The 25764-nt window shown below is 42.9% G+C and overlaps 1 protein-coding gene across 1 annotated transcript; it reads right to left on the bottom strand.

The window, feature by feature from the left end:
* Nucleotides 1–4124: 4124 nt before the first annotated feature.
* CTCF (CCCTC-binding factor) lies at nt 4125–24921 on the bottom strand. Its single transcript, XM_070952743.1, has 13 exons — nt 24782–24921; nt 18464–18512; nt 18048–18168; nt 15237–16023; nt 14523–14693; nt 13803–13936; nt 11133–11253; nt 9883–10032; nt 9195–9355; nt 8897–9079; nt 7726–7861; nt 6890–7060; nt 4125–5848 (listed from the first exon to the last, which is right to left on the bottom strand). Exons 3-13 carry the CDS (start codon nt 18048–18050, stop codon nt 5667–5669), a joined length of 2199 nt encoding a protein of 732 aa, XP_070808844.1. The 5' UTR covers nt 18051–18168; nt 18464–18512; nt 24782–24921; the 3' UTR covers nt 4125–5666.
* Nucleotides 24922–25764: the final 843 nt, after the last annotated feature.

Raw genomic sequence — 25764 nt, forward strand, 5'->3', positions numbered from 1 at the left:
GGAACTACCAATTATGTCTAGTTTAATGAAAAGAAAGACTAGGGGAGACCTGATAGCAGTCTTCCAATATCTCAGGGGTTGCGACAAAGAAGAGGAAGTCAAGCTATTCTCCAAAGCACCTGAGGGCAGGACAAGAAGCAATGGGTGAAACTAATCAAGGAGAGAAGCAACCTAGAACTAAGGAGAAATTCCCTGACAGAACAATTAATCAGGGAACCACTTGCCTCCAGAAGTTGTAAATGCTCCAACACTGGAAGTTTTTAAGAAGATGTTGGATAACCATTTGTCTGAAGTGGTGTAGGGTTTCCTGCCTAAGCGGGGTTGGACTAGAAGACCTCCAAGGCCCCTTCCAACTCTGTTATTCCATTCTATTCTAATCTGGATTGATTGTTGTCTTCCAACTGAATTTGTTTTCCCCTGGAGGCAGATTAAATTATCTTTCCATTGATAGATAATTTTATGGTACTACTCAAAAAAAAAAAAAGTGGTGTTATTAGCTAGTTTTAGAAAATACACTTTTCCCAAAAGGTTTCTACAATTTTGGCTACTACCGTAGATAGTTCTGTTGGTGTAGACTCTTGTTTAATTCTCAAAACTCATATCTGGATTCAGGGTCTGGTTGGTGGATCTCTGGATTACTGACAAAGCAGTTTCAATCCTTTTAAATTTGAGGCTTCCTAGTTCTGCTTGGAGAGATTAACAAATAAGACAAACTTTCATTCCCTCCCCTAAATGTTTTTTTTTGGCAGTTCTGATACTCCATTTCTGGAGAACATTTGGGATGTTGATCTGTAAGCACTGGCTACCTGCTTCTACAATTAGGGAGTCACAGTTCTAGAAAACCTCTGGGAACAATATAGGAAAGTAATTAGTTCCTGACTGTTTTGTAGACTTCCTAAGGTAAAGGTAAAGGTTCCCCTCGCACATATGTGCTAGTTGTTCCCGACTGTAGGGGGCGGTGCTCATCTCCGTTTCAAAGCCAAAGAGCCAGCGCTGTCCGAAGATATCTCCGTGGTCGTATGGCCGGCATGACTAAACGCCAAAGGCGCACGGAACGCTGTTTCCTTCCCACCAAAGGTGGTCACTATTTTTCCACTTGCATTTTTACATGCTTTCGAACTGCTAGGTTGGCAGAAGCTGGGACAAGTAACAGGAGCTCACCCCGTTACGCGGCACTAGGGATTTCGATAGACAAGCTCAGCGTCTTAGCCACTGAACCACCGTGTCCCTACAAATTATTCCTACAAATACACAATTTGTTTTAATTTCATTCAACTCTGCAGAGTTCATGGCACCCTTTTAAAGGATAGAGTAATCAGAGTAAGCTCAGAGGAAACTGGTAATCTAGTATATAATTCTGGTAATCAAGCCATATAAATAATAGTTGAAGAAACGACCCCTTTAAGTTGGAAAAGAGGAGTGAAAGTTTTGCATTAGTCTGTATTTTTCTAAAAGGTGGTTGGCACACAAGTGGCTCAACCACCACTCTACTGAAACCAAAGTCAGGATAGATTTGCGTAAATTTAAAAGAAATGATATTCAGGCTGAAAATGAAATAATTTGATGCTGGTAAATGTTTTTTAAAGCAGTGGAACTGTCTGTTAAGATAGTGGTGAACTCCCTTTTGCTGGAGATTTTCAAGCAGGAGCCAGATGCTCTCAAGATAAATTCCTCTACTGAACCTTATGTTGGATTAGATCAGGGATGTCCAACCTTGGCAACTTTTAAGGCTTGTGGACTTAAATTTCCAGAATTCCTCAGCCAGCACGGCTGGCTGGGAAATTCTGGAAGTCCAGAACTTTCAAAAGTTGCCATGTTTGGACACCTGTGGACTAATCCAGAAGAGATCTTTCAACTGATAAGTCTATGAAGCTAATTAATTTTACCTTGCCTTAGTTATACAAGAACCAGGACATACGATCGAATGTAGAAAAATACATTCTATTTTTTTGGTCTGATCTAGCAAGATTATATTTCATGCTTATATACCCAGCGTAGTAATATATGCTTAGAAACCAAACATTTGCTTTTGAAGTTCAAAACAGGAAATCACAACAGGTCTATTGAAAAACTTGCTGAGCCCCAATGTGGGTGATACATGGAATGTTTAATTTGCTAAGTTGCAAACCTCACACAACCAGTGAACAGAGATTGTGAATTTTAATACATCACTCAAGTCTGTTAACATTCAGCATCGGTCTACATGGAGCCAGAGGGAAAGCTCTGAAGAGTTTTTCTCATAATCTCAGAACAGGCTGGGCTCAAAAGATCCTATTCAGCTCTGAAAAGTTTAACCACTCTTTATTGAATTAATTGTAATGGCTGGGGTTCACATGATAAACTAATGTGAAGGAGTGGATTAAGATTACTTTTGAGCTTCATCTTCCGTTACGGAATTATTGCAAAGCTCCCCAACAATATGACTCATAGAAACAAATCACAAGCTGTCCTGAGAGCATATTTATTTTCTGTTATTAATAAATTAACAAGCACGATCTTAAAATTTGCACAAAAATTTCTAAGCCTAGGGTTCTTGTTTGATTTTTAATGCAGAAGCCTAAAAATGCAACCCTTTTTTGAATTAGGAATAGTATCAAAAAGCATGCAGGGAATAAAATCTGTGGAACATATTCATTCTAGTTTTGCAAGGCTCAGACTTAAAAGACTTCGACCTCGTTAGAAAACAGTGTTAATTAACTTTCAATGATCCAGAATATTCTAGTAATATATCTTAAGTGCAAAGAGCCATGGTAAAATACATGCTTGGCATTACAAGACAAGATAGAAAGATCTTCACATGAATTAAGAGATGAAAGTATACATATCAAGAGAGTTAAGATAATTGAAATGGAAATGGGCTGGTCGCATAGCAAGGATTGATGCAGGTGGACCAAGGCAGTTGCAGAATGGATCCCACTTGATAATTTCCACATAAGAGACCTAAAACAAGATGGAACAACGTCAGCAAGTATTCCAGGCCCAATTGGTAAACGACAGCTTGGTTGGAAATATGCGGAAGAGGCCTTCATCCTGCAGTGGATAAACAATAGCTAAAATGATGACGATGATGGTATCTCCACTTTAATCCTATTCTATACCACCAGGTTCTTAAATAAAATGACGAAATTCAGAAAAGTCCAACATTGATGTTCACAACAGATCTTGCCTATTTCTTCCGACCAGCTCACCACCCACCAAATAGAAAGCTCAGATCTTCCAGACAGCAAAAAACGGAAGCTGCAGCACAATTCTTCAAATAGGCAATCTCTTAATACAGGGGTCTCCAAACTTAGCAACTTTTAAGATTTGTGGACTTCAACTCCCAGAATTCCTCAGCCAGCCATACTGGGGTAAATCTTAAAGTTGACAATTTAGAGACCTCTGTATTAACACATGTCCAATGCACTGCAAGTAAGGAAATCTTGAAAGCAGTTTTAAGTGAAGAAGCCATAAAGCAGACAAGCTTCAGTTGCATAGAAATTGCAACTGGATTTTTGTGAAGAACAGCAAAGTTTTGATATAATCGCCCCAAACCAAAGTCTCTCTGTGTGTAGCAGGGGTGGGTTTCACTTACCTTTGCTACCAGTTCACTCTCGCGGTTTCAAGAACCCTATTATACTTTTATCATCTTGCAAGGTTTTGGCCCTCTCAAGCAAGTTTTGGGTAGGAATGAAAGAGACTCTCAAAATTTTGTCGATGTTTAAACTACCAGTATTTTTTAAACGGGGATTCACATGTGTTATTCAAGGATGTTTGCAGGTTCAATGGTGGTTTCGGATATTTTATGGCCGATCCCTACATACTAAGGTATTCTTTTTTTATATATAAAATTGCATTTTGGCACGAATATCATGCAATCATGGAACGCTGCACATCTCCATAACTAGAAATACACAGCTCTTATTCATGTTACTGTAGATACAAAGCTGCCCTAAAGGCACAAGCAACTGCCAACAAACTGAGATGTATAAAAAAAAAACAAGTGTCTTTAATAGAAAAAAACCTTCTCCTTCCCACCCCAAATAAAACAAGATGTGTCCCATGTTTGCTAAAATTGACACGCACACACCTGTTGAGTGCCCACAAAAACTAGAAAGCACACACAAACTCACGAACCCAGAGGATAATCATTATTATTTATTAGCTGTACAGCAGTATATTCTCCTTCCCATAGTCCAAACCCCATTATACGTTTTATGATGTTTTATTTCATGTTGGTTTCCTAAAATAATGAAAAATATCACACAGTACAGCTAAGTACAAAAATGCATCAACCTAGAATTGGATAGCTAACCTGATAGCTCTCTTAAAAGCGATACATAGAACAAAAGTTCTTGGTTCTGAAATCAGCAAGACTTGAGGCTCTATAAAAAGCTTACGCGTTTTTAACATGTGATGGTCTGATATACAGGCATCATTTTTATTTTATTTTTTTTAAATTTCACATTATTCTTTATTTCATTTTATTTTTTTTTAAATTGTAATTAAACCCCCAAATTTTATGATCACTGACCTAGTAAAATTTCCTGCCCTGGGTTTTGACGGGCTGGGAAGCCCTATTACAAATTAACACCTTGGCTTTTAAACACAGAATTCATAAACACACACACACCTGAAAAAAAGAGAGAGAGAGAGAGAGAAAGAGAGCAAAGAAAAGAGTTATGACAACTTGAAACTCAAAAGGGCGCTTTTTAAGGGACACACGCTTTGAGACCAAGTTCATGTACTAAGAAAGTGAGCTGGGGTGTGGAAGTCTACCACTTTTAACCCAGGTAGCGCTCTCCCACTGACTTGATAGGTTCCAGTATTTTATTCGGTACCAATTCCTGCATAATTCCTAGTTGCAATAGTTAAAAATGACAGGGTTTTTTTTTTTTCCTTTTAAACTATAAGCCCCGCCCCACCCCAAAAAAACCTCTTAAATGGGGAAAAAAAAGAAGAAGATTAAAATGTAAAAAAAAAAAAAAAAGTTATTTACAAGCTCGATCATTACAAAGATGCCCTGCAGACAGCAAAGCATCTGGGAGAGACGGGGTGGTGGTGAAGCATGCTGAACCTACAGTGCTGATGTGGTGCCGGGGAGGAATGGGTTCGGGTAAGAAAAAGCAAAAACTGAAATGCAATATCAGTTTTACAACCCTCCTGAGTCTGAATTTACAATTAAAAAAATCTCTAGACAGAGGAAAGAAAAAAAAAATGAAGCCGAGGGCTTCTAGAAATGCATAAAACAGCTCCAGAACAGCCTGGACAAGGTCCAGACGGAGAAGGCCAACCACGGCCTGGCACTAACAGTTAACTGGATTGAGTGATTTGCAAAAACGCCTTTAGGGAACTGAGAAAATCAACCAGCAAATTAAAAATAAAAATCACCCCATGTTCCATGATCCGGTTAGGTTAACATTAAACATAGAGAGAGAGAAAGAGAGAGAGAGGGAAAGGGAGGAGGGGAAGGGGGGGGAGAATGTTCTAGGCAAATCACATCTTATCATCATTTGAAGTGTTCTTGCCCAGGTTGTTTGGTAAAACGGTCTTTAAAAAAAAAAATGGTGCATTTCCCAAAGCCGAAAATAAGGTAAGAAGGAAAATAAAATAATAAAATAAAACGGATTGAGCCAGTTCAAAAAGAGCCCAGGCCAGTTCAGTGAAGAGCGTTAACCCTTCCTCCATCACCGGTCCATCATGCTAAGGATCATCTCTGGGGTGAGGTCTCCATTGGGCGCTTCCACTACTGCTGGCTGAGTTCCTGGAGTAGCCCCGACAGTCTCTGCTTCGGGTTTCTTCTTCACTTCCACAATAATGTTTTCAATTGCACCAGTGCTCTGGTCTTTCACCTGAATGATTGCTGTAGCTAATGGATAAAACAAAAGAAAAAAAGGGAGGGGGGAACAGAAATCAGGCTCTGCCTGGAGATCATGTAAGTCACTGACATAGTTTGCCCCTTGCTAGGCAATTTCACAGCATCTAAAGCAGAGGTCTTCAAACTTGGCAGCTTTAAGACTTGTGGACTTCAACTCCCAGAGTTCTCCAGGCTGGGGAATTCTGGGAGTTGAAGTCCTCAAGTCTTAAAGCTGCCAAGTTTGGGGACCCCCTGATCTAAAGCAAGGGTGGCTTGGGAATTCTAGGAGCTGAAGTCCACAGGACTTAAATTGTCAAGGTTGGACACCCCTGGACTAGATCAACCGAGAAGAGTCCTTCCAACTCACACATTCTATGAAATCTAATTTATCTTATTTTGCTTTAATTATACAAGAATCACACCATACGATATGATGTAGAAAAATACGGCTGGGGAATTCTGGGAGTTGAAGTCCACAGGTCTTAAAGTTGCCAAGGTTGGATCTAAAGGATAGGGCCTTCTTTTCAGTGAGCCAGAAGTCTGTTTCAAATCCACATATGACTCTGCAGTTGAGTGTTACAATAATGGCCAAACAGGAGCGACCTTTTGTCCTATTGGATTTCCCTTGAGATTAAATGCTTTTGCTCCTGGTTTTAGATTAATCGCAGCGTGTGGTGTTACTTGACCTGAAGCCCAAACCATGGTTCATGTTAACGACAGTAAGTAAAAGGGAGTCACAAGCCAGTGAATGTCAATTCTGACTTGCAGTTGCTGGGCTTCCACTCATGATATCTTGAAATCTGTCTACAGCAAGATCTTCTTGGCACTTCTGGCTAAAAGCAGGGATTATGCAGGCCCCAAACTCAGCCTGAGCTGGCCTCCGGCAGATGTAGCTTGTGCTATCTGGTCCAAAAACAGCTCCAGAGATCTCCAGTGTTCCTGAAGACAGCATTTCCAAGTATCCTCAAGTTCCTCATCTCACCTGACTTTTAACTTTCCTCTTTATTTCTAAGACTGGGCCCTGCGGTCATTTGTAGAAAAATGGTAACTTACGCTGGGGCTGTTTGGGTTGATTGGCTTTGCCTGGTGGACGTCCTCTCCTCTTCTTGGCGGGTGGAGGAGTTGGGGCCACAGGTTCCACTTCCACTTCTGGTTCAGCCTCGACTTCAACCGCTGTTTCTTCTTCCTCCTCATTCTCATCCAATTCTGGTTCAGCATTTTCCTCTTTTAAGATGAGCAAGGATTTAAAAAAAAAAATTTTTTTTTAAATCAAGGCAACGAACAATGAAGAAAATAAAATGTAAACTGCTTAAGTATGTTCCCTCTCTAGGCAAAGCTGTCGGGTTAATGTTTCTACCAGAAAGAAGTCTTCCATTCGAAAAGTGGCTGGGCAACAGAAGGAAGCCAAAACGCCACTGCCAGAAATTTCAGTCGGGAGAAAATTACTTTACTTGCAAAGCTTTAATGGAAAAGTGATGACTCCCTCTCTCTCTCTCTGTATGTTTGCATACACCATGATTATGTTTAGTTTCACTCTGAATGTTTTAAACTGAAAGACATCAATTATTATGAGACCTATTATTAATGGAATGGAATGGCAGAAAGCAATACTGAAAATGAATATTTTTCCTTAAACAAGTTCAGATACACCAACAGCTTTCTTAAAAAGAAGGAATGTCTCCCACCCTCAATCTTCTGCCTAAAGATCCTTGCTGTACTCTTATCCATGTTTCTCCACTGCTCAGAGACTGAAATGGCTGAGGTGGCTACTGGCAAGTTACTATTTTGTGCTCTGTGTAACAGCCGACAACACTTGCAGTGACCTATGAATCCATCAGCAAGTTCAGGAGATCTAAAAATGTTTCTGGAGCTCTTCTCTCTTTTCTTACCGCTGTCAGAAGAATCCTCTTTCTTGGAGCGCATTTTTCTCTTCCGTCCACGTTTTCCCTTCTTGGGCTCCCCTCCGTTCTCTCCTTCAACCCCATCGGGGCCTAAACAATTATCTGCATGTCTGGCCATTGTGTTCTGGTTAAAGAAAAGCAGGCAAATGTTAGGTGTTGGCTGCATGCAACGAGAGGTATCTGAACAACTTCTCCCAGTGAATCTGGAAATTCATTCCAAAAAAAAAAAAAAAAACCCACAACTGCCTTCAGGTCATTCTTGGCAACTATGTGGACAAGTCCCTGAAGTTTTCTTGGAAGTGCTTCCTCACTGCTTTCCTCCTGGGGCTGGGAGAGAGAGTGACTGGTCCATGGTTACTCACTTCTAAAGGAAGAACTAGAACTCACAATCTCCCTTTTTTTTTAAAGAATCGGCATTGATTGCCAGCTTTTGGAAGAGCCACCAATAAAGAATTAAGCTTGATGCAACCTGACCTCCAATCAAAGTGCTTCAATTTGCAAGAACATATAACATGGTATGCGTCAAAGACAACATGGGTCACGCAGCTTCTGAGACAAGAGTTAGAAAAGACACCCTGCCTCCACACACACACACAAAAGTAGAAGGCAGCAGCATGTAATAAAACAAGACTGTGCAAGTTCTGTTGGCTCTTTTCTGCCATGCTGAATGGCACACCAGGCTCACACTGTAAAAATGGGTGAGGCCTGGGCCTATTTGGGAGAGGATTTCAGAAGCTTTAAGAGGGGAAGAAAGAGTGTCTCAAAGGCTTAATTGTACCCATTTTGTTCTTTAACTTTAATTTTCAAAAGTGGGAGGGAAAAAAAAAGCCCCTTCCCAACTCTGGGTTTCAAGGCCATTAGAAGCTGTCAGCTGTGACAGTCCACATTTCTCCTGTCCTCGCCTTGAAGTTTTGCAGCCCTCAAACAGTTCCCGTTTTTAAAAGCGGCAAATGCAGCCCAGATGATTCCCACAGCAGAGTTCGCAGAACACGAGCTCTGGCTGAGTTTGCCAGAAACATAACACAGGGGGAGTCTTGGTAACCCACTGGTGTTAAGACACCGTCCATCTCCTTCTCTTATTTACTGGTACTTCACTCGGAGCGTCCTGCAACACTCGTCATCCCCCCCCCATATCTTTCCATGTGTACTGAGCACTTACACGACGTGTGAACGTTTTGCCACACTTAGAGCAGACGAAGGCAGCTGGGACAAAGTTGGGATCGTGGTAGCGCTTGAAGTGCATGTCAAGCAGCTGCTTCTGGCGGAAGGTTTTGTCGCAATGGCTGCAGGCGTAAGGCTTTTCTCCAGTGTGGGTTCGCTTGTGCATGATCATGTGCCGTTCCTGGATGGAATCAGAGGGCAGGAGATCAAAGGGGCGCAACGACCCACAGATAGCCCGAAGGGGGTAAATGAACCGATCTAGAAGATCTCAAGTTTCCTTGAGGGTCCATCCTTACCTGTCGGCACGCATAGTCGCACTGGTCACATTTGAAGCGCTTCTCATTTTTGTGAGACTTCTGGTGCTGGATGAGCGCGTATCGCTCGTGGAACACGGCGTCACAGTAACGACACTTCTTGCCCTGCTCAATGTAGGAATGCTGCTTCCGCAAATGGACACCTGGAAAGAGACAGTCACGTGGAAACCTCTGTCTTTAAATCGTCATCACATGGGGAGGAGCCTGAGGGACGTGATCATCTTCCCTGTAGCTGATTTTTATTTTATTTATTTATTTTTAAATTTATATACCGCCCTTCTCCCGAAGGACTCAGGGCGGTGAACGGCCAAAGGTAAAAACACAAAATACAAAATTTAAAAGCAATTTAAAATAAATTAAATAATTTGGCCCAACAGTTTAAATACCCCATTAAAATTCAGATTAAAATTAAACAATTTTTAAAAAATTAAAAATTAGGCCAGCCCGGCCTATATTTAAGCGAGCCACAAGATTCCTGCCTGATGATGCTAACATAAAGCATTTACAATGTCAGGATTTAGGCAAATTGGGTCTACTGGTTAAAGCACCAGGTTTGAAACTGTGAGACCCTGAGCACCAGCCTCACCTCAGGCACGAAAACCTGGATGGGTGAATTTGGGACAGTCTGCCTCTCCTTTTTCGCAGAAGCCTCAATTCCCGCAATGCTCACCTAAGTCGCTCTTCCGTGCAATCACTGTGTCACAGTGGGGACAGTGGAACTTGGCCACGTTTTCCGTGTGCTTCTGCAGGATGTGCATCTTCATGGTCCCACTCTGGGTGAAGCGAGCATGGCAAATGTAACACTCGTAGGGCTTCTCACCTTTGGGAACCAGGGAGAAGAAATGGTTAGCTCAAGAGGCCCAGATGTGGGGAAGGCATTGTGGATTAAGGGATAGAGAATATGAGTTTGCATATGTGGTTTAATCCGTTTATTATACAAGCCAAAATACAAACGTTTATTATACAAACTACAAACAAAACTCTTCGTTTGTAGTTTCCTGATCAATTCTCCTTTTTAGACATTCTTGCATTTATTTCAGTGGTTATAGCATTTCTCAATCTTTTCACTCTGGGGGAATCCTTGAAATTATTTTCAGTTCACAGGGAGCCCCAGAGTAAAAATTATGGTATCTACATCCCATAGTATGGTACCAGAATCAGTAAGTTGAGTTACAATGTGTAAAAATTCCCACCACTGTGAGTGCTCCCATTGCACAGCATGCAAAGTAAAAAAAAAAAAAAAACCAACCACCAACACAATTATTTTCTTTTCCAATTGAGAAAGGCTGGGTTAGAAACTTGGGCAGAGCACAATTATAAAGACACAAAACCTACATATCTTGCTTTACACATCATACTGTATCATAATTGCAATCAAGTCAAAAACATTATTTCAAACTCTGCTTAACTGACCAAAACAAATTGTATTTTTTGTAACAAATGTGAGCTTACTGTTAAGCAAACAAAGCAAAGAAAAGCAATTCTGTTTTAACTTGTGGGGGGAACAGTCTCAAAATCTAATTAAATTACAAAACAGTTATACAGAATAAATGTTGTTTTAACTACTGTAAGAGAACCTCTGTTTTCAGTGCTTACCAATGCTTTACAAAAGTTTGAAATATCAGGAACAAGCATGAAAACAAGCTGGAAAGGCTTTCTTGTTGCTTTTAATGATAGGCAGCCTCATTTATCATAGCAGATTTTAACTTAATTCCCTGAAATCTTAAAATGAATGCCCCCCCCCTTTTTTTATTTGATTTATATGCCGCCCTTCTCCGGAGACTCAGGGCGGCTTACAATGCGTTAAGCAATAGCCTTGTAGGACAATCAAGAAATTGGACACAAGAGAGAGAGGGGGGGGGGGGGGAGAGGGCTTTGAGCACACACGCGCCGTCATTTTTAATAAAGCGTAATCCGTACCAGAATGGGTCCTCATGTGCCTCTTCAGCTTGTAAGTGTCTCTGCTGGCGTAGCTGCACAAGCTGCATTGGAATGGGCGTTCCCCGGTGTGAGAACGAATGTGGCGTTTCAATTTGCTAACCTGAAACCCAAGAATATTGAAGGGAGATTAGCAATGCGCAGATTACTACAGCTAAAAATAATTTTTAAAAAAATCCTATGCACTTCTGGAACAATAAAACGAAAAGTCCTTTCAATAGGAAAACAAATGCAGGCAGTCGTCGACTTAACAACAGTTGATTAGTGACCGTTCAAAGTTACAACGGCACCAAAAAAAGTGACGTGACCATTTTTCACTTATGATTGTTGCAGCATCCCATTGGTCATGTGATCAAACTTGGGATGCTTGACAACCGGTTCGTATTTATGACATTTGACATTTGTCCTGGGGTCACGTGATCAGCTTTTGCAACCTTCTGACAAGCCAAGCCAATGGGGAAGCCAGATTCACTTAACAACTGTGTTGCTAACTTAACAACTTCAATGATTCACTTAATGCAGAGGTCTTCAAACTTGGCAGCTTTAAGACTTGTGGACTTCAACTCCCAGAATTCTCCAGCCAGCATAGCTATGCTGGCTGGAGAATTCTGGGAGTTGAAGTCCACAAGTCTTAAAGCTGCCAAGTTTGAAGACCTCTGACTTAATGAGTGTGGCAAGAAAGGGGGTAAAATAGGGCAAAACTCACTTAACAAATGCCTCACTTAACAACATAGATGTTGGGCTTAATTCTGGTCAATAAATTGACGACTACCTGCAGTATCAAGACTGGCTTGTAGACCAGTCCAATGCGATTAAAAACAAGCCTTAAACTTTCCCCCTTTGAACAGCATGATGCAGTATTCATTTATTCTTTGTGACGCAAAAGGGTATTCTTGAAATATTAAAAAATAGTTCCTAGCTATCAAATAATGACTCATATTTAAAAGAGGATTCTTTTAGAATATGATGACCTGAGGAAGGAGTAGCCCTTTATATCCTGCAATGAAAGGCAAGAGATTACCTAAGATTATTCAAAAGCCCAAATTATTAATATTGTAAAAATGCACTCCAGAATTGAATTATGAAATATTAAAAAATAGAGATTATGAGGAACCTAGGCCTTCCTCTTTGGAACATCTATCCCTTGAAAAATTCTCTCTCTCCCTCTGATCCACAAATTCAGCAGTCAGCAGCTATCTTAACTTTGAGCTCTTTATCCGAAGTCTTCTGCTTGAACGTTTAATGTGAATGTGCTTGTTTAAACCCTTTACCTTTAAAAATATTATTACTATGAGTTTTAAATTTTATGAGTCGTTTTAATCTGCTGCTGGTTGCTGACATGACACAACATTTTCAATACGGAGAAGCGTCAGCATAAAAATAAATCTACTGAAGTCCAAAGGCCACCAGAGAATCCAGAATTATGAGCTCTTCTGTGGATAGCTGCATTTGAGAAATATATTTCATTTTCAGCAGTCGAAACACATTTTGAGAACTGAGCAATTCTGCTCATGGCCAGCCTCAGAAAGTCAACAGAAAATAATCAAGGGTTACAATTATAGGCTTGTAAAGAAGCGTTTCCTCTCCTCTCAAACTGCCTGTCACTCAACTTGGTTATAAAACCTTTTCATTTTGAAAGGCTCTCTGTAACCCCTCTTAGCTGAGCCCAAGAGATCATTTCAGAGAAGGAACATGTTCATTTCTTCTGGGGTGAAATTATGCAGGTATGTTTGATAACAGAGTTTATATAACGAAGTAGAACTGCTGCATTTCTCCTGCTCAATATATTTTCTACATATACATTCTTGTTAATAATGTAGAAATACAATAATGCAAAATACAGGTAGTCCTCAACTTACCAGCACAATTGAGTCCAAAGTTTCTGTTGCTATGCGAGACATTGGTTAAATGAGTTTTACCCCATTTTACATTCTGAAAGACTGCAGTTGTTAAGTTAGTAACATGGTTGTTAAGTGATCTGGTGTGCCCACTGATTTTGCTTATCAGAAGGCTGCAAAAGGGGATCACATCACTCCAGGACTCTGCAACTGTCATAAACGAGTCAGTTGCCAACTGTCTCTATTTTGATCACATGACCACGGGGAGGCTGCATAAGTCATAAATTTGAAAAATGGTGATAAGTCACTTTTTTGACTGGTCACTAAATGAACTGTAGTAAATCAAGAACTACCTGCACTTGTCCAATAAGTTGCTTAGTAAAGATGACCCGTCTTGAACGCAAGAATAAAAGGAGTAAGTCAAAATAATAAGTGTTAATCTGAGACAGTGCAGCCTTGACTTTATAAATAATCGAACAAAATCTACTGCTTTAAGATCTCATGTTCCAAGAAACCCCAGCTTTGGATGTGGCAAAATTACAATCCATAAAATGGTTTCCAGGCGACGCTGAAATTAAACAAGGTAGATTTTCAACAAATTTCTAGGCAGAAAGAGGCAGCATTCAAATTCCACTTTATATCAGCCACAATGTACCTGAACAATGGATTCACCTGAACACTTTTTAAGACCTGGAAACAAATGTTAATTATGAAGGCAACTCTTTCAAAGCTCCAAGCAAAACACTGAACGGGAAAATGAACGGGTGTAGCTATCGTACAACAGCAACGATAGAAAACTAGACACGGAACGCACCTCCACACTGGCGTAGTCACACATGGAACACTTGAATGGCTTCTCATGGGTATGTTTATAGCGGCGATGTCGAACCAACTCTCCGCTTGTCACAAAGGCCATGTCGCAGTCAGGGCACTTGTGAGGACGAGTACCTGATGGATTACCGAGATCGAAGAAAATTCAAACAGGCAACGGCTTCATTTGACTGAGACCACAATCACATGCAAGTCTCAATTGTGCTATTTTATTTTTAAAAAGGAGATCGCTTTATATGTACTATTTGTGTTCTGATTACACATGAAGTATTTGTAAGACAGCGGTCTTCAACTTTTCCAGTTCTGCAGACTGGTAGTGGCAGGAGTAGGGACAGGGACTGGTTTTGTACACAAGTGCCCCTTTCACAAATTTAGCTTTGCGTGCACATGTGCCCTCGCCCACCACTTCCGCAGCCCAGTTCAGCGGCCCAGCACTGGGCCACAGACTGGGGTTTGGGGACCCCTGTTTTAAGAGGTAGGAACCAACAAGTTATTTATATATAGCTCAAGATAATGTTCTTTTCCTACACTATGCAACTGGCACTCAAAACAATTTATGTGCTATATATATTCTGATGCACCACAAATGCACGTACATTCACAGCGGGGGCTCGATCAAACCTTCCATTTGGACCTCCCAAACCAGCAGTCACTCCAAGGAGCCTATTAGAAAATGCCATGACAGCGTCTCCTTTCACGGTACCTGTGTGAGTATTGAGGTGATTTCTCAGCAGTGTGACTGTCCGGAAAGCTCTGCCACAAAGGTGGCACTTGTGTGGCCTCTCGTCCGTGTGGCTTTTCATGTGACGGTCCAGGTTCGAACGCCGAGGGCAGGTGTAGCTGCACAATTCACACTGGAATGTCTTCTTCACCCCTATTCAGAGAAGGACATTCATTGCTCTGAGGCAGAACCTGCTGCCTGTCACACACCCCCCCGCCCGATTTCCATTTCTAACAGACAATATGCCCAATTAAAGGGATAAACGTGTAGCACATCTGAGGGAACCGAGAGAAAACTTTAATCGTTATCAAGGACAACGACTTGATTTGTATACTGTCTTTCTGCCTAATGGGCCGAACGCAGAGGATCAGCTAACATTAACTAGGCCATAAAACGCAACAGAAATCACTTGGGGGAGCAATCCTGTCTTTGCTGAGGGGAAACGCCTTCCGGCTCCCACATCTGGCGGTGTGAAACTCGGTGATGTGAATCTCTGTGCAGAGAAACATACCTTTCAAGGAAGACCTAGATCACAATTAAGCCATCATCACGACTAGTCTTTTTGAACCTGGCTGGGTTTTTAAATCAATTAAACTTCTGCCCTGGATACATTCAAGAGCCGTGGGAATAATTAATACACAGGACCAATCGTGAAGGCCTGTCCACCCAGCCTCCAGGTTGAACTGCCCAACGTACCTTTCTTTTTAATTTTTGTCGGTTTGGGGGGCTTCATGTTGCCCACCACTTTCTCGGCGTTGACGTCTGAAAGCAAGCCCTCCTGCTGCTCCTCTTCAAAGTCATACACAGACACGTCCACGTCTTTTCCCTCCTCAGTGTAACGGAGTTTGCTTTTTTTGGTTTTCTTTGTCTTTTTGGTGGGGGGCTGATAGTCTGGGTCTTTCTGCCAGTTGGGATCCTCCTGAGGCTGAAGTTCCCCCTGCTCCAGGGTCTCCACCTCGCCATTGGCCCCAACCTTTACTACCTGGAAGCCTTCTGGCAAAGGGAGCGTGTGGCAGATCATGGGCTCCCCCTCCTGGAGGCCACCCTTGGAGACCTCGTTTTCATAGGCCCCCTGAAGTTCTACGGACGTGGTAGCGACAGGGACGGACACTGGGACGGGCACTTGGACAAGCTGGAGTTCGCCCAGGTTGATGGGCTGCTCTTCCATGTTCACAACCTGCAAGGTGATTATTTGGGTGTCATCCACAGTGGCTTCAGGGTCTTGTGACACGGCACCTTCTATGACTTCTGTCTTCATCTGAAGCAGCGTTGGATCAAGCTGTTCCATCATGACCATCTGCACACCAGCGTTAACCTCCTGTACTACCTCAGTCCCATCTGCTTGGTTAGGCGGCATCAGGCAAGCATCCTCTTCCTGCCCGCCTTCCCGGCGTCTCTGATAGGTCTTCCGTTCTTTGCCCTTGATGAAAGTTTCAGATTCTTCCCCAATAGTTTCAATTGCTTCTGCTTCCATGTCACCTTCCTGGTGAAGAAACAAAAGGAGAACACCCTGCTTAATCGTTCGCTTTGGCACCTTTCGTGAACCGATGGAGCAGATTCTCAGAACCCTTAAAGCAATCGGGTCAGATAAATGTGACAGATGGCAGCTGCTGAGAAAATGATCAGACTTCTTGTACTGTCAAACTATTTACTAAATCTGCACTACTATTAATCTTCTCATCGTTCCCACCACCCATCTCCTTCCACTTATGACTGTATGACTATAACTTAGTTGCTTGTATCCTTATGATTTATATTGATATTGTTTCCTGATTGCTTATTTGAACCCTATGACTATCATTAAATGTTGTACCTTATGATTCTTGATGAACGTATCTTTTATGTACAGAGAACATATGCACCAAGACAAATTCCTTGTGTGTCCAATCACACTTGGCCAATAAAAAATTCTATTCTATTCTATTCTATTCTATTCTATTCTATTCTATTCTATTCTATTCTATTCTATTCTATTCTATTCTTCTATTCCATTCCATTCCATCCCTCTATTCTATTCTATTCTATTCTATTCTATTCTATTCTATTCTATTCTATTCTATTCCATTTCTACCCTCTATTCTATTCTATTCTATTCTACTTCTACCCTACCCTACCCTACTATATTCTATTCTATTCTATTCTAGTCCTTCAGGAGTAGGGCGGTATATAAATCAAATAAACTATTCTATTCTATTCTATTTCTACCCTCTATTCTATTCTATTCTATTCTATTCTATTCTATTCTATTCTATTCTATTCTATTCTATTCTATTCTATTCTACTTCTACTCTACCCTACTATATTCTATTCTATTCTATTCTATTCTATTCTATTCTATTCTATTCTATTCTATTCTATTCTATTCTATTCTATTCTATTCTATTCTATTCTATTCTATTCTATTCTAAAATCACTCAGGCACCATTGAGCACAGTGACTTAACAGCCAACCCCATTGCTCTCTTGGGCAGGACTAGAAGAGAAATGGGTTCTGGTAGAACAGATTTACTTTATAACTCTCCCAATCTGAACATGCCAAAAATGACCTTTCTTAAGTGTCCTGTGCCTCTTGAAGTAAGAGGAACCAACCACTAGGGATCAGTAATGCGACAGCATCTGCTTCACAGCAGCGCCTCCCTGCAGGATCCAGCTCTTTCTCCAATGAAGATTAGAAAAGCTACTAGACAGTTTGGGGACAGGAACAAGGAAGAGATAAAAGGACAGAGGGAAGAAACAGCACACACTTCCCATATCCATGCCCACTGAAGCTGTTCTTGGGTACAGGGAGCAAGAATGGAGATCACTGAAATGTGTTGAGCTGCAGAAGGACAAGCTGTGCTGGGGGTGGAGTCAAGAGAGGAATTAGCCTGGAGTCCTTATGTTCCAACAAGCAATCTAAATCCAACCCCCTTGAATTCCATTAACTCTTATCTAGCATCAATTTAGAGCTGACCATTAGTTGACTATATTCCTGGGTATAGGCATGGGCAATAAATCAGTTTAATTGGAATTTAACTTGTGGTCCTGATTCTTCGTGCTTGACAAGAGCCCCAGAAATCAGAAATGTTAATATCTAGTTTCGGCACTAGGGACAACAGACTATTTTCTTTGCAACCCAAGATTACTCTTAAAAAAAAAAAAACCCACACAAACAAAAACAAACAACCCACCCCTCCAATTCCTTAGACATCTGGAAGGGGGCCTTTTTGGTTTTGGGAATTGCTTTGGTTTGTTTAACGAAAAGGGGTGAATTAAGCATAGGAGAGGGTGACGATGCTGTTTTATTTTAATGTTCTGATCTTGGAATTGCTGAGGTGATGTCCAAAGGGAACTGGGGTGACGTAAAATTGGTATTGCAACACAGAATGTTCCTGTGGTATTAGCTAAATTCCTAGATATGTCTTTTAAAAATGTATGGAAACAGAAGTATTTAGATCTGTGAAGAAGCCTCTCTGAAAACAGCTTGTTTGTTTTAGTAAATCCCTTTTACCATATAATAGCTGCTCACCATTGTGGCACATCAGTCACATAAAACTATCTTCTTTGTTTTCTTTTTCTCCCAAGATAATTTCTTTTCTTATTCTGGTATGACTTGTTTGGCCACAGGCATTGTACCCTGGTCCGGTTATCTGCAAAGATGAAGCAAGGCTTAGAAAGACTGAATAGCAATACACTTTCGGTCAAGAATAACTGACATAAAACGTAGCAAATAACTACTTAGATAGCTTTGCAAAGAGGATAAGATCATCAATGTAAACTATAATTAAGTATCTGCCGAGGTAATACACTGAAAACTCTTTATTTCAAATAAATATAACTCTAAATACCAATAAACAGAGGGAGATAATTGTATCCAGAAGCCCCAGTTTTTTTTGTCAGTTTGGAAATACCAGCCTGGGCAAACAAGAATCTTTCCCTACTCACCCCATAAAATCAGCCCACGATTCCTGCAGGTTTTGTTTTCAGCTGAAACCTGGAACGACAAAAACATTTCAGGATTTATTTCTGCCAAACCAATCCAAAGGAGGATACATTGTTTATTGCATCCCAAACAAAATGCACTTTCCAAATGAAACACGTGTTCTATTTCATGGGTGTTAAACTCAAGGCCTGGGGTCCGGATCTGGCCCGCAGGGTTGCCCTGGAAACAGCAAAGGACCGGTCCGCGGTGCCTCTGCCAGCGAAAACAGAGCTCGGGAGGGCCGCCTGTTTTTGCTGACAGAGGGTTGCCGGAGGATGGCGCAGCCAAAAATGGAACTCACGAGGGCAGCGGGTGGCCCTACTGAGCTCCGTTTTTGCTGGTAGAGGATTGTAGGAAGCCGTCACAGCCAAAAACAGAGCTCGGAAGCTCATTTTTGCTGGCAGAGTGCTTGGGCCACCACAGGCGCCGCCAACAGAAGTGACGTTGAGCTGGCCACGCCCACCCTGGCCCCCCAAGGTCAAATACAGCCCTGATGCAGCCCTCAATGAAATCGAGTTTGACACCCCTATTTGGTGCGTATTTTCATTCTCAATTTTTTCCACATCCAAAGCTATGTCAATAAAGAATAGCATTTTGTAGGATGAACGTGCATCATGTAAGGAATACCACCCAGCCACTCATTTCCCCATGATTTTTCAGCAGCCACACATACTGTTTTTATAAGGAGAATGAACTGAATTAAGTGATATGTTGTTAGAGCCGAAAGACAACAGTGTTCCTTTAAGCTGGAGCTGAAACCAGAAGATCCAGAGGGAGAAGGTGCACCATTTAAATCGGGGGTCTCCCAGAATTCTGGGAGTTTGAAGCTCACAAGTCTTAAAGTTGTCAAGTTGGAGACCCCTGATTTAAACTATGGTACTCTCAATGTTCCCTGTCTAGAATTGGTAGAGAAGGCAAGAGGCTAAGCAGAGGCAGCCACTGAAGAAGTACTGTGATATTAAGAGGTTCAATGGCCAAGGGCCTTAAAAAGGACAAATGCAGACCAATGATTGGTATGGGTGACCTACTGAAGAGAACCTAGCGGTCAAGTGCGACTGAAGAGACCACAGCACTACCACTAAAACCAGCATCAAGGTTTTGTCCATTATTGTAATTACAAATAAAGAACTGGATCCAGTTGTACAGGTAGTCTTCGACTTACATTTAGTGACTGTCCGAAGTTACAACAGCACTGAAAAAACTGACTTATGAACCTTGTTCATACTTATGACTATTGAAGTATCCCGGTGGTCATGTGATCAAAATTCAGACATTTGGCAGGTGACTCATACTTATGACAGTTGCAGTGTGCCGGAGTCATATGATCATCTTTTGTGAAAGTCAATGGAGAAGCTGGATTCACTTAACAATGATGTTACTAACTTAACAACTGCAGGGATTCACTTAACAACTGTGGCAAGAGAAGTCATAAAATGGGGTAAAACTCGTTTAACAAATGTCTAATTTAGCAGCATAAATTTTGGGCTCAATTGTGGTTGTAAATTGAGGAGTACCTACAATTTGCTGTGTGTCTTTGACCCAGCCTGAGTGGGTTTTTCTACTCTTAAGACTTTATTTACCAATCTGTTCTGATTGTACTATCCAAACAATACAAATTGTTTGTGACTTACATGCAGTACTTCAAGCCAGTGAAAGGCTCATTTACTATAACAATGTAAAATAATATATTAAAAATTTTAAAATAAAATATTGTGATTTTAAACTATAAATCTCATTTTCAGTCTGAATATTTGTACAGTAAATTCCTAAAATATTATTTTATGGCTCAAAAGAATTCAGAATATTTCAATTAATCAATACATCCAGGTCCTGTCAGAAACACTCAGGGTACATTCAGTCTTTTGCAGAGCTGCTAACTGAAAAGCCAACACAATTTTGTTAGAAGTACAGATTGATACTAGATAAATCCAGACATTGAAGGTAAGACTAGATAAGTATCTTGATGCCATGACAGGGTGGATGCAGTTAAGTTAACCAACTGACAGGAGAGCTCAGGGATTTTAAAGGCCTACACAAAACCCAGGAGATTTATTTCCAAAGCGAGGTAGAACATAGCAGTTTGTAATTCTGAATCATATTTTACAATATGCTGTTAATATCAGGTCAGAGGAAGAAAGTATCTCCAATACTGTGAACCATTCAGCAAAATGTAGTAAGGAATAAGCTCTCTCTAAAATCAATGAAACTGCAATGCAGGTTAAAATTCTATTTGTTACAGTAATATAGAAGTCATGTAGTATCTGCTAGACTGATTCAGTCGGTTCCAAACTTTAACCAGCCCTAACCTTTTGTTCTTGTGTGTTTTTAAAAATTCTTTATTGAAAGGATAGGATACAGAATATAAGCAAACTACCAAGATACATAACCATAACAAAATTAAAGCAAACAATAGATAAAAATAAAAATGATAAAAAGACAAGGAAAAGGAAAGCAAACAAAACAAATCTATATTTTATATATTAAACTACAGTCACTGCTTTACAAAAAATACAATATAATAGCATTGTCAAATACACTCCATACTATATTAACAGTATACAAAAATTATAAAATATCATAACATTTATGCGAAAGAACCTATTGATTTATCCTCTGATTAGTAGAAAATATTGCCTTTTCCAAGACAGAGAAGTTACAAATTTCCAAAACCCAATCTTTTAATATTTGGAATACAATCATTTCTCAATTCTCAATATTATTCTTTCAGCCACCCCCATCATGCACACTAGAACAATGATTCCTCAAAGACAGAGATTCTGTCTATGTAAGTCAGGTTCTATTTATATAATATTACTTGGTACATAATTCAACATCACATATTTAACATTTAAGGATTTCTCACATAAGTCATGTACATTATTGAACTTCTGATAAAGATACGTTGTGGATTTAACTTTTAAACATTTAACTTTTTTGTAAAATTCAGTATTAAGTTGAAGAGTACAGAATGGTAATTTTAAGGATCATGTGATGTTCATGGTAGCCAACAGATTAAAATGAAAAAGCCAAATGTAACAATAAAAAGAACAATTTTACCGTTTTCCCCAAAATAAGACATCCCCTGATAATAAGCCCAATCGGACTTTTGAGAGCATGGCAATAAGGCCAAGCGTTTATTTCAGGGTTCAAAAAAATATAAGACAGGGTCTTATTTTTGGGGAAACATAGTAGTTCTTTGGCAATGAAGCACTCTTTAGAATTATCTTTTGGAAACTTTTAATTGGTTTTTATATGTCAAAAGCAGAATTGTAACCCTCAGGGTAAAATAGCAATTGTTCCCCCTGTCAAAAACCTGTTGAAGGTGTTGCTTTAATGAATATCCACCATCAATCTATGGATCCCTACTTTCCCATGTAACCTGGACAACTCCAATAACTTCTATCCATCCTGATACTTATTTTAGCCTTTTCATTCATTAACACACCTAACCCTTCACTTCCCTGCATGTAATTGTATGTTTAATTCACAGTGTATCTCATTTTCCCTTTGGTTTTAATACTATTTATACTATTCAGCTCACATACTGACTTTTCATTCAGGTTATTATCACACAGACCCATAGATAATGATCTCTTCCACCCACCATGGCTTGGCTTAATTCAGGTTTCCTCCTAATACTTTTTAGTAACATAAAGTACAGATTAGGTCATCAGTCTTAGTCACATCTTCTTTATGTGCAAGCGTTTTGTGCTAATAGTAAAGACAGTAATGCTTGATTTTGGCACATGTTGGCTAGCATGCACAAAAGCCCAATTTTGTCCTAAACACATTAACAGGATTTTATGCAGGGTGGGATTTCTGCTTTCTAATCTAGAAATTATCTGGTAGACCAATATATTGTGGCTCAGATTCCCTCAATCGAGAGATATTTGCGGTCATACTGAAAGATACTAAATCCATGCTACATCAATTTACGGCCTAAAATATTCAAGGTAGTGTTGTTTTTATAATTCTAAATCAGGTGCCTGTTCAAACTGGAAGGAACTGCTTTTGAACACGGAGAAGCACCTTTGCGTTTCCGAGCAAAGCAAGCCAGTGATGTAACCCAAGATTTTATCGGAGGCAATTACCCTCCATCCTTCTCATGAGGTTTTTTTTTCCCCAGAAGCAACCGGTTGACGTTTGAGAAAACAAGACTTAAAGAGGCCTTCGGTCTGATCCTGCCCAGCTTCTCCTATTTATTACAAACAGCTCTGGGCTATCATCTCCGATCTTGTCTAATTTGAGGAAGAGAGTCAGCAGGCCTACCAACTTTCCACCACCAGCAGCTGCTTGGTGGAGCATCAGCTTCCTTCCTCCCCAACTGTCAAACCTTCTGATCCAAAAAGCAAGGCAGCCCAAAACCAAGTGTTAAAAAAATAAAATAAAATAAAATAGCTGCACTTCTACCAAATCCCCCCATCAAAACCTGCCCTAGAATCAAAGCAGAAAGGGGGGGGGGGGAGGTGGTGAGAAAGAAAAAAAAATAGAAGAGTCACAGCTTTCAAGGCTGCCAGCATTAAACCCCCGGGAACATATGGCACGAAGATGGGCAGAGGGAAAAAAAAAAAAAAACAACCCGCAGCAGCCTGTGCCTTTGCCTGGCCTCCATTTCCCGGCTGCCTGAAATTACAAATCCAATCGGGGAAATTCAGATCCAATGGACCCGATTCGAGGAAATGCAGATCCAATGGATCGGAATAGGGGAAAAATGCAGATCCTATAGATCCGAATAGATAAAAGGCAGATCCAATGGATCCAAATCGGGGAAATGCAAATCCAATCAATCCGAATCGGGAAAATGCAGATCCAATGGATCTAAAGTGGGGAAATGCAAAACCAATAGATGTGAATCGAAGAAATGCAGAACCAATGGATCTAAATCGGGAAAATGCAGACCTAATGGATCCAAATCATGGAAATGCAAATCCAATCAACCCGAATCGGGAAAATGCAGATCCAATGGATCTAAAGCCGGGAAATGCAGAACCAATAGATGCGAATCGAGGAAATGCAGAACCAATGGATCCAAATCGGGAAAATGCAGACCCAATGGATCCAAATCATGGAAATGCACATCCAATCAATCCAAATCGGGAAAATGCAGACCCAATGGATCCAAATCGGGGAAATGCAAATCCAATAAACCCGAATCGGGAAAATGCAGATCCAATGGAACCGAATCGAACAGGGGGCGGGCGGGGGGAGCCAGAGCTGCCAAGGGGCCCGAAAAGGAGGAGATCCGGGGTTCATTTGGGTGGGTGGGTGGGGTACGGGACACGGAGGAGGGTGACCCCTCTCCCCCCCCCAGTCCCGTCCGCTGCCCTTCTCCCCTCGGGGGTCTTTCGGGAGTCGCGGGGCAAGAGAGGCAGGGGGGAAAGAAAAAGAAAAGAAGGAAGGAAGGAAGGAAGGGAAGGCGGCGAGCGGGGCTGCGGGGCGAGCTCGGGCGTCCCCGCCTGGCGCTCTCCCGCGCTGCATGGCGCTGCAGCTCAGCCTGCCTTGCAAGAGGGAGCTCGAGTCCCGCTCTTGAGCTCGCAGCGCCTCTCACTCCGCAACGCGCACAGCGAGGAGGCGGCCGGCGGGAGCGGACGGCCGCGCGGACCAGGCGCCCCGGAGGACGGACACGGTCAGCCAGCACGACGGGAGGCGGCGGAGGAGGAGGACGAGGCGGCGGCGGCGGAGAAGGAAAGCCAGGAGGAAGGACCGGTTGGGCGGTGTGTGTGGGGGGGGGTGGGGTGGGGAAGAAAGCAGAAGGCGAAGGCGGGCGGAGGAAGAGGGAACCGGGAGCCGCGGACGCCTCCGGGGAGCCAGGAGGGCGGTGCTGCTGCTGCTGCTGCTGTGGCGGCGGAGGGACGTGGGGGGTGGGGAAGGGCCGAGGCGGCGGGAGTGCCCGGGAAGCCGCCGTGTCGTAATGGCGGCGGCGAGGCAGCGCAGCCAAATCCCCTCAGGCGGCGGAGAGCGATTGAGGCGGCGGCGGGGGGGGGGGTGGTCGGGGCGGCCGGGTGTGGGCAGCGGGGCCCTCGGGGGCTTTCCTGGCGGCGTCGTGTGGGCGGCTGAGGCGTCGTTGTCCAGGCGCGGCCTGGTTCCGGCAGAGGCGCTGCGCGGCGAGGCCGATGGGCGGCAGTACCAGGCCGGCATCAGGCCGATGGGGACGGTAGAGGGAGACAAAGCCCCGCTCCCCATCCTCCTCGGCGGCGGCGCCGCGGCGGGTCCCAGCCCGAGCCCCATCGTGACACCTAGAGGCCGGAGAAAGCGACTGCAAAACCCCCCGCGCCGCTTACCTGCCCCGGAGGAGCCTCCGGGCCGCCCCTGCTGCCCCGGGCCCCGCCCCGTTGGGCTCCGCAAAGCGCCCGCTGCCGCTGCCCCGCCGCTAGCGGCCACCGCCAGCGCCCAGCACCAGCTCGCGGTTTAATCGCTCCACAGTCGCCTCGGACACAAAATGGCGGACGGGGCGCCCCGTGCGCCTGCGCGAGCCCCGGCAGCCGCGGCCTGCCGGACCCGATCGAAGGGAGGAGGGAGCGGGAGAAGCGACCGCGCGGGGCATCATGGGAGGAAACGCTGGGCGCTAAACTTTAAATGCCGACGGGGGGGGGGGAACGATCGGGCGGGCCGCCCGCCTTCGGGCACGCGCGGGGAGGGGCCGTGACGTCATGCGCCCCCACCTTCCCCCTCAGAGGGTGGACGTGACACGGGAGGGTCGCGTTCTTGACGGGACTGCCCGCCTCTTTCCGTCGTGGGTCGGGGCTGCGGGGCAAAAAAAAAAAAGGGCACCGCGCCCCTCTCCAGACGGGGTGCCGTCGAGGCGGAGCGGTTTGGGCGGGAAGGGGGCGAGGCGAAACAAACGGCAGGGTGGGGGGGAGCTTTCCCTCTTCACAGAATGGGTCACGTCGCCCTCTGGCGCCCCCTGGAGGCGGTGCTGCCAAGCGGGCAGGGGAGATGCCCGCCCTATTCCTGTTTGTTTGTTTATTATGGCCGCTTTTATTTTTTATAAGGAGGGGAACATACTCTTTTTTATTTTCCCTACAACAACCCTGTGAGGTGGGTTGGGCTGAGAAAGAGAGAGAGGGAGAGAGGAAGAGGGGTTGGGCCGGTGGGTTAGCATAAAATTCAGGGATGGGCAAAGGTGGCTCTTTGACAACCTGTGGACTTCAACTCCCAGAATTCCTGAGCCAGCTTGGCTGTCTCAGGAATTCTGGGAGTTGAAGTCCACAGACAGCTTGGCTGTCTCAGGAATTCTGGGAGTTGAAGTCCGCAGGCTGTAAAA

The sequence above is a fragment of the Pituophis catenifer genome, unplaced genomic scaffold (genome assembly GCF_029215685.1).
Source record: "Pituophis catenifer annectens isolate HBS135680 unplaced genomic scaffold, rPitCat1.0.hap2 SCAF_13, whole genome shotgun sequence".
NCBI lineage: Eukaryota > Metazoa > Chordata > Lepidosauria > Squamata > Colubridae > Pituophis > Pituophis catenifer.

Coding starts and splice junctions, on each gene's coding strand:
- CTCF (XM_070952743.1), bottom strand. Junction 9,356..9,882: donor TGCACGGAAGAGCGACTTAG/GTGAGCATTGCG, acceptor GTCTCTTTCCAG/GTGTCCATTTGCGGAAGCAG. Junction 7,061..7,725: donor AGAGGATTCTTCTGACAGCG/GTAAGAAAAGAG, acceptor TCATCTTAAAAG/AGGAAAATGCTGAACCAGAA.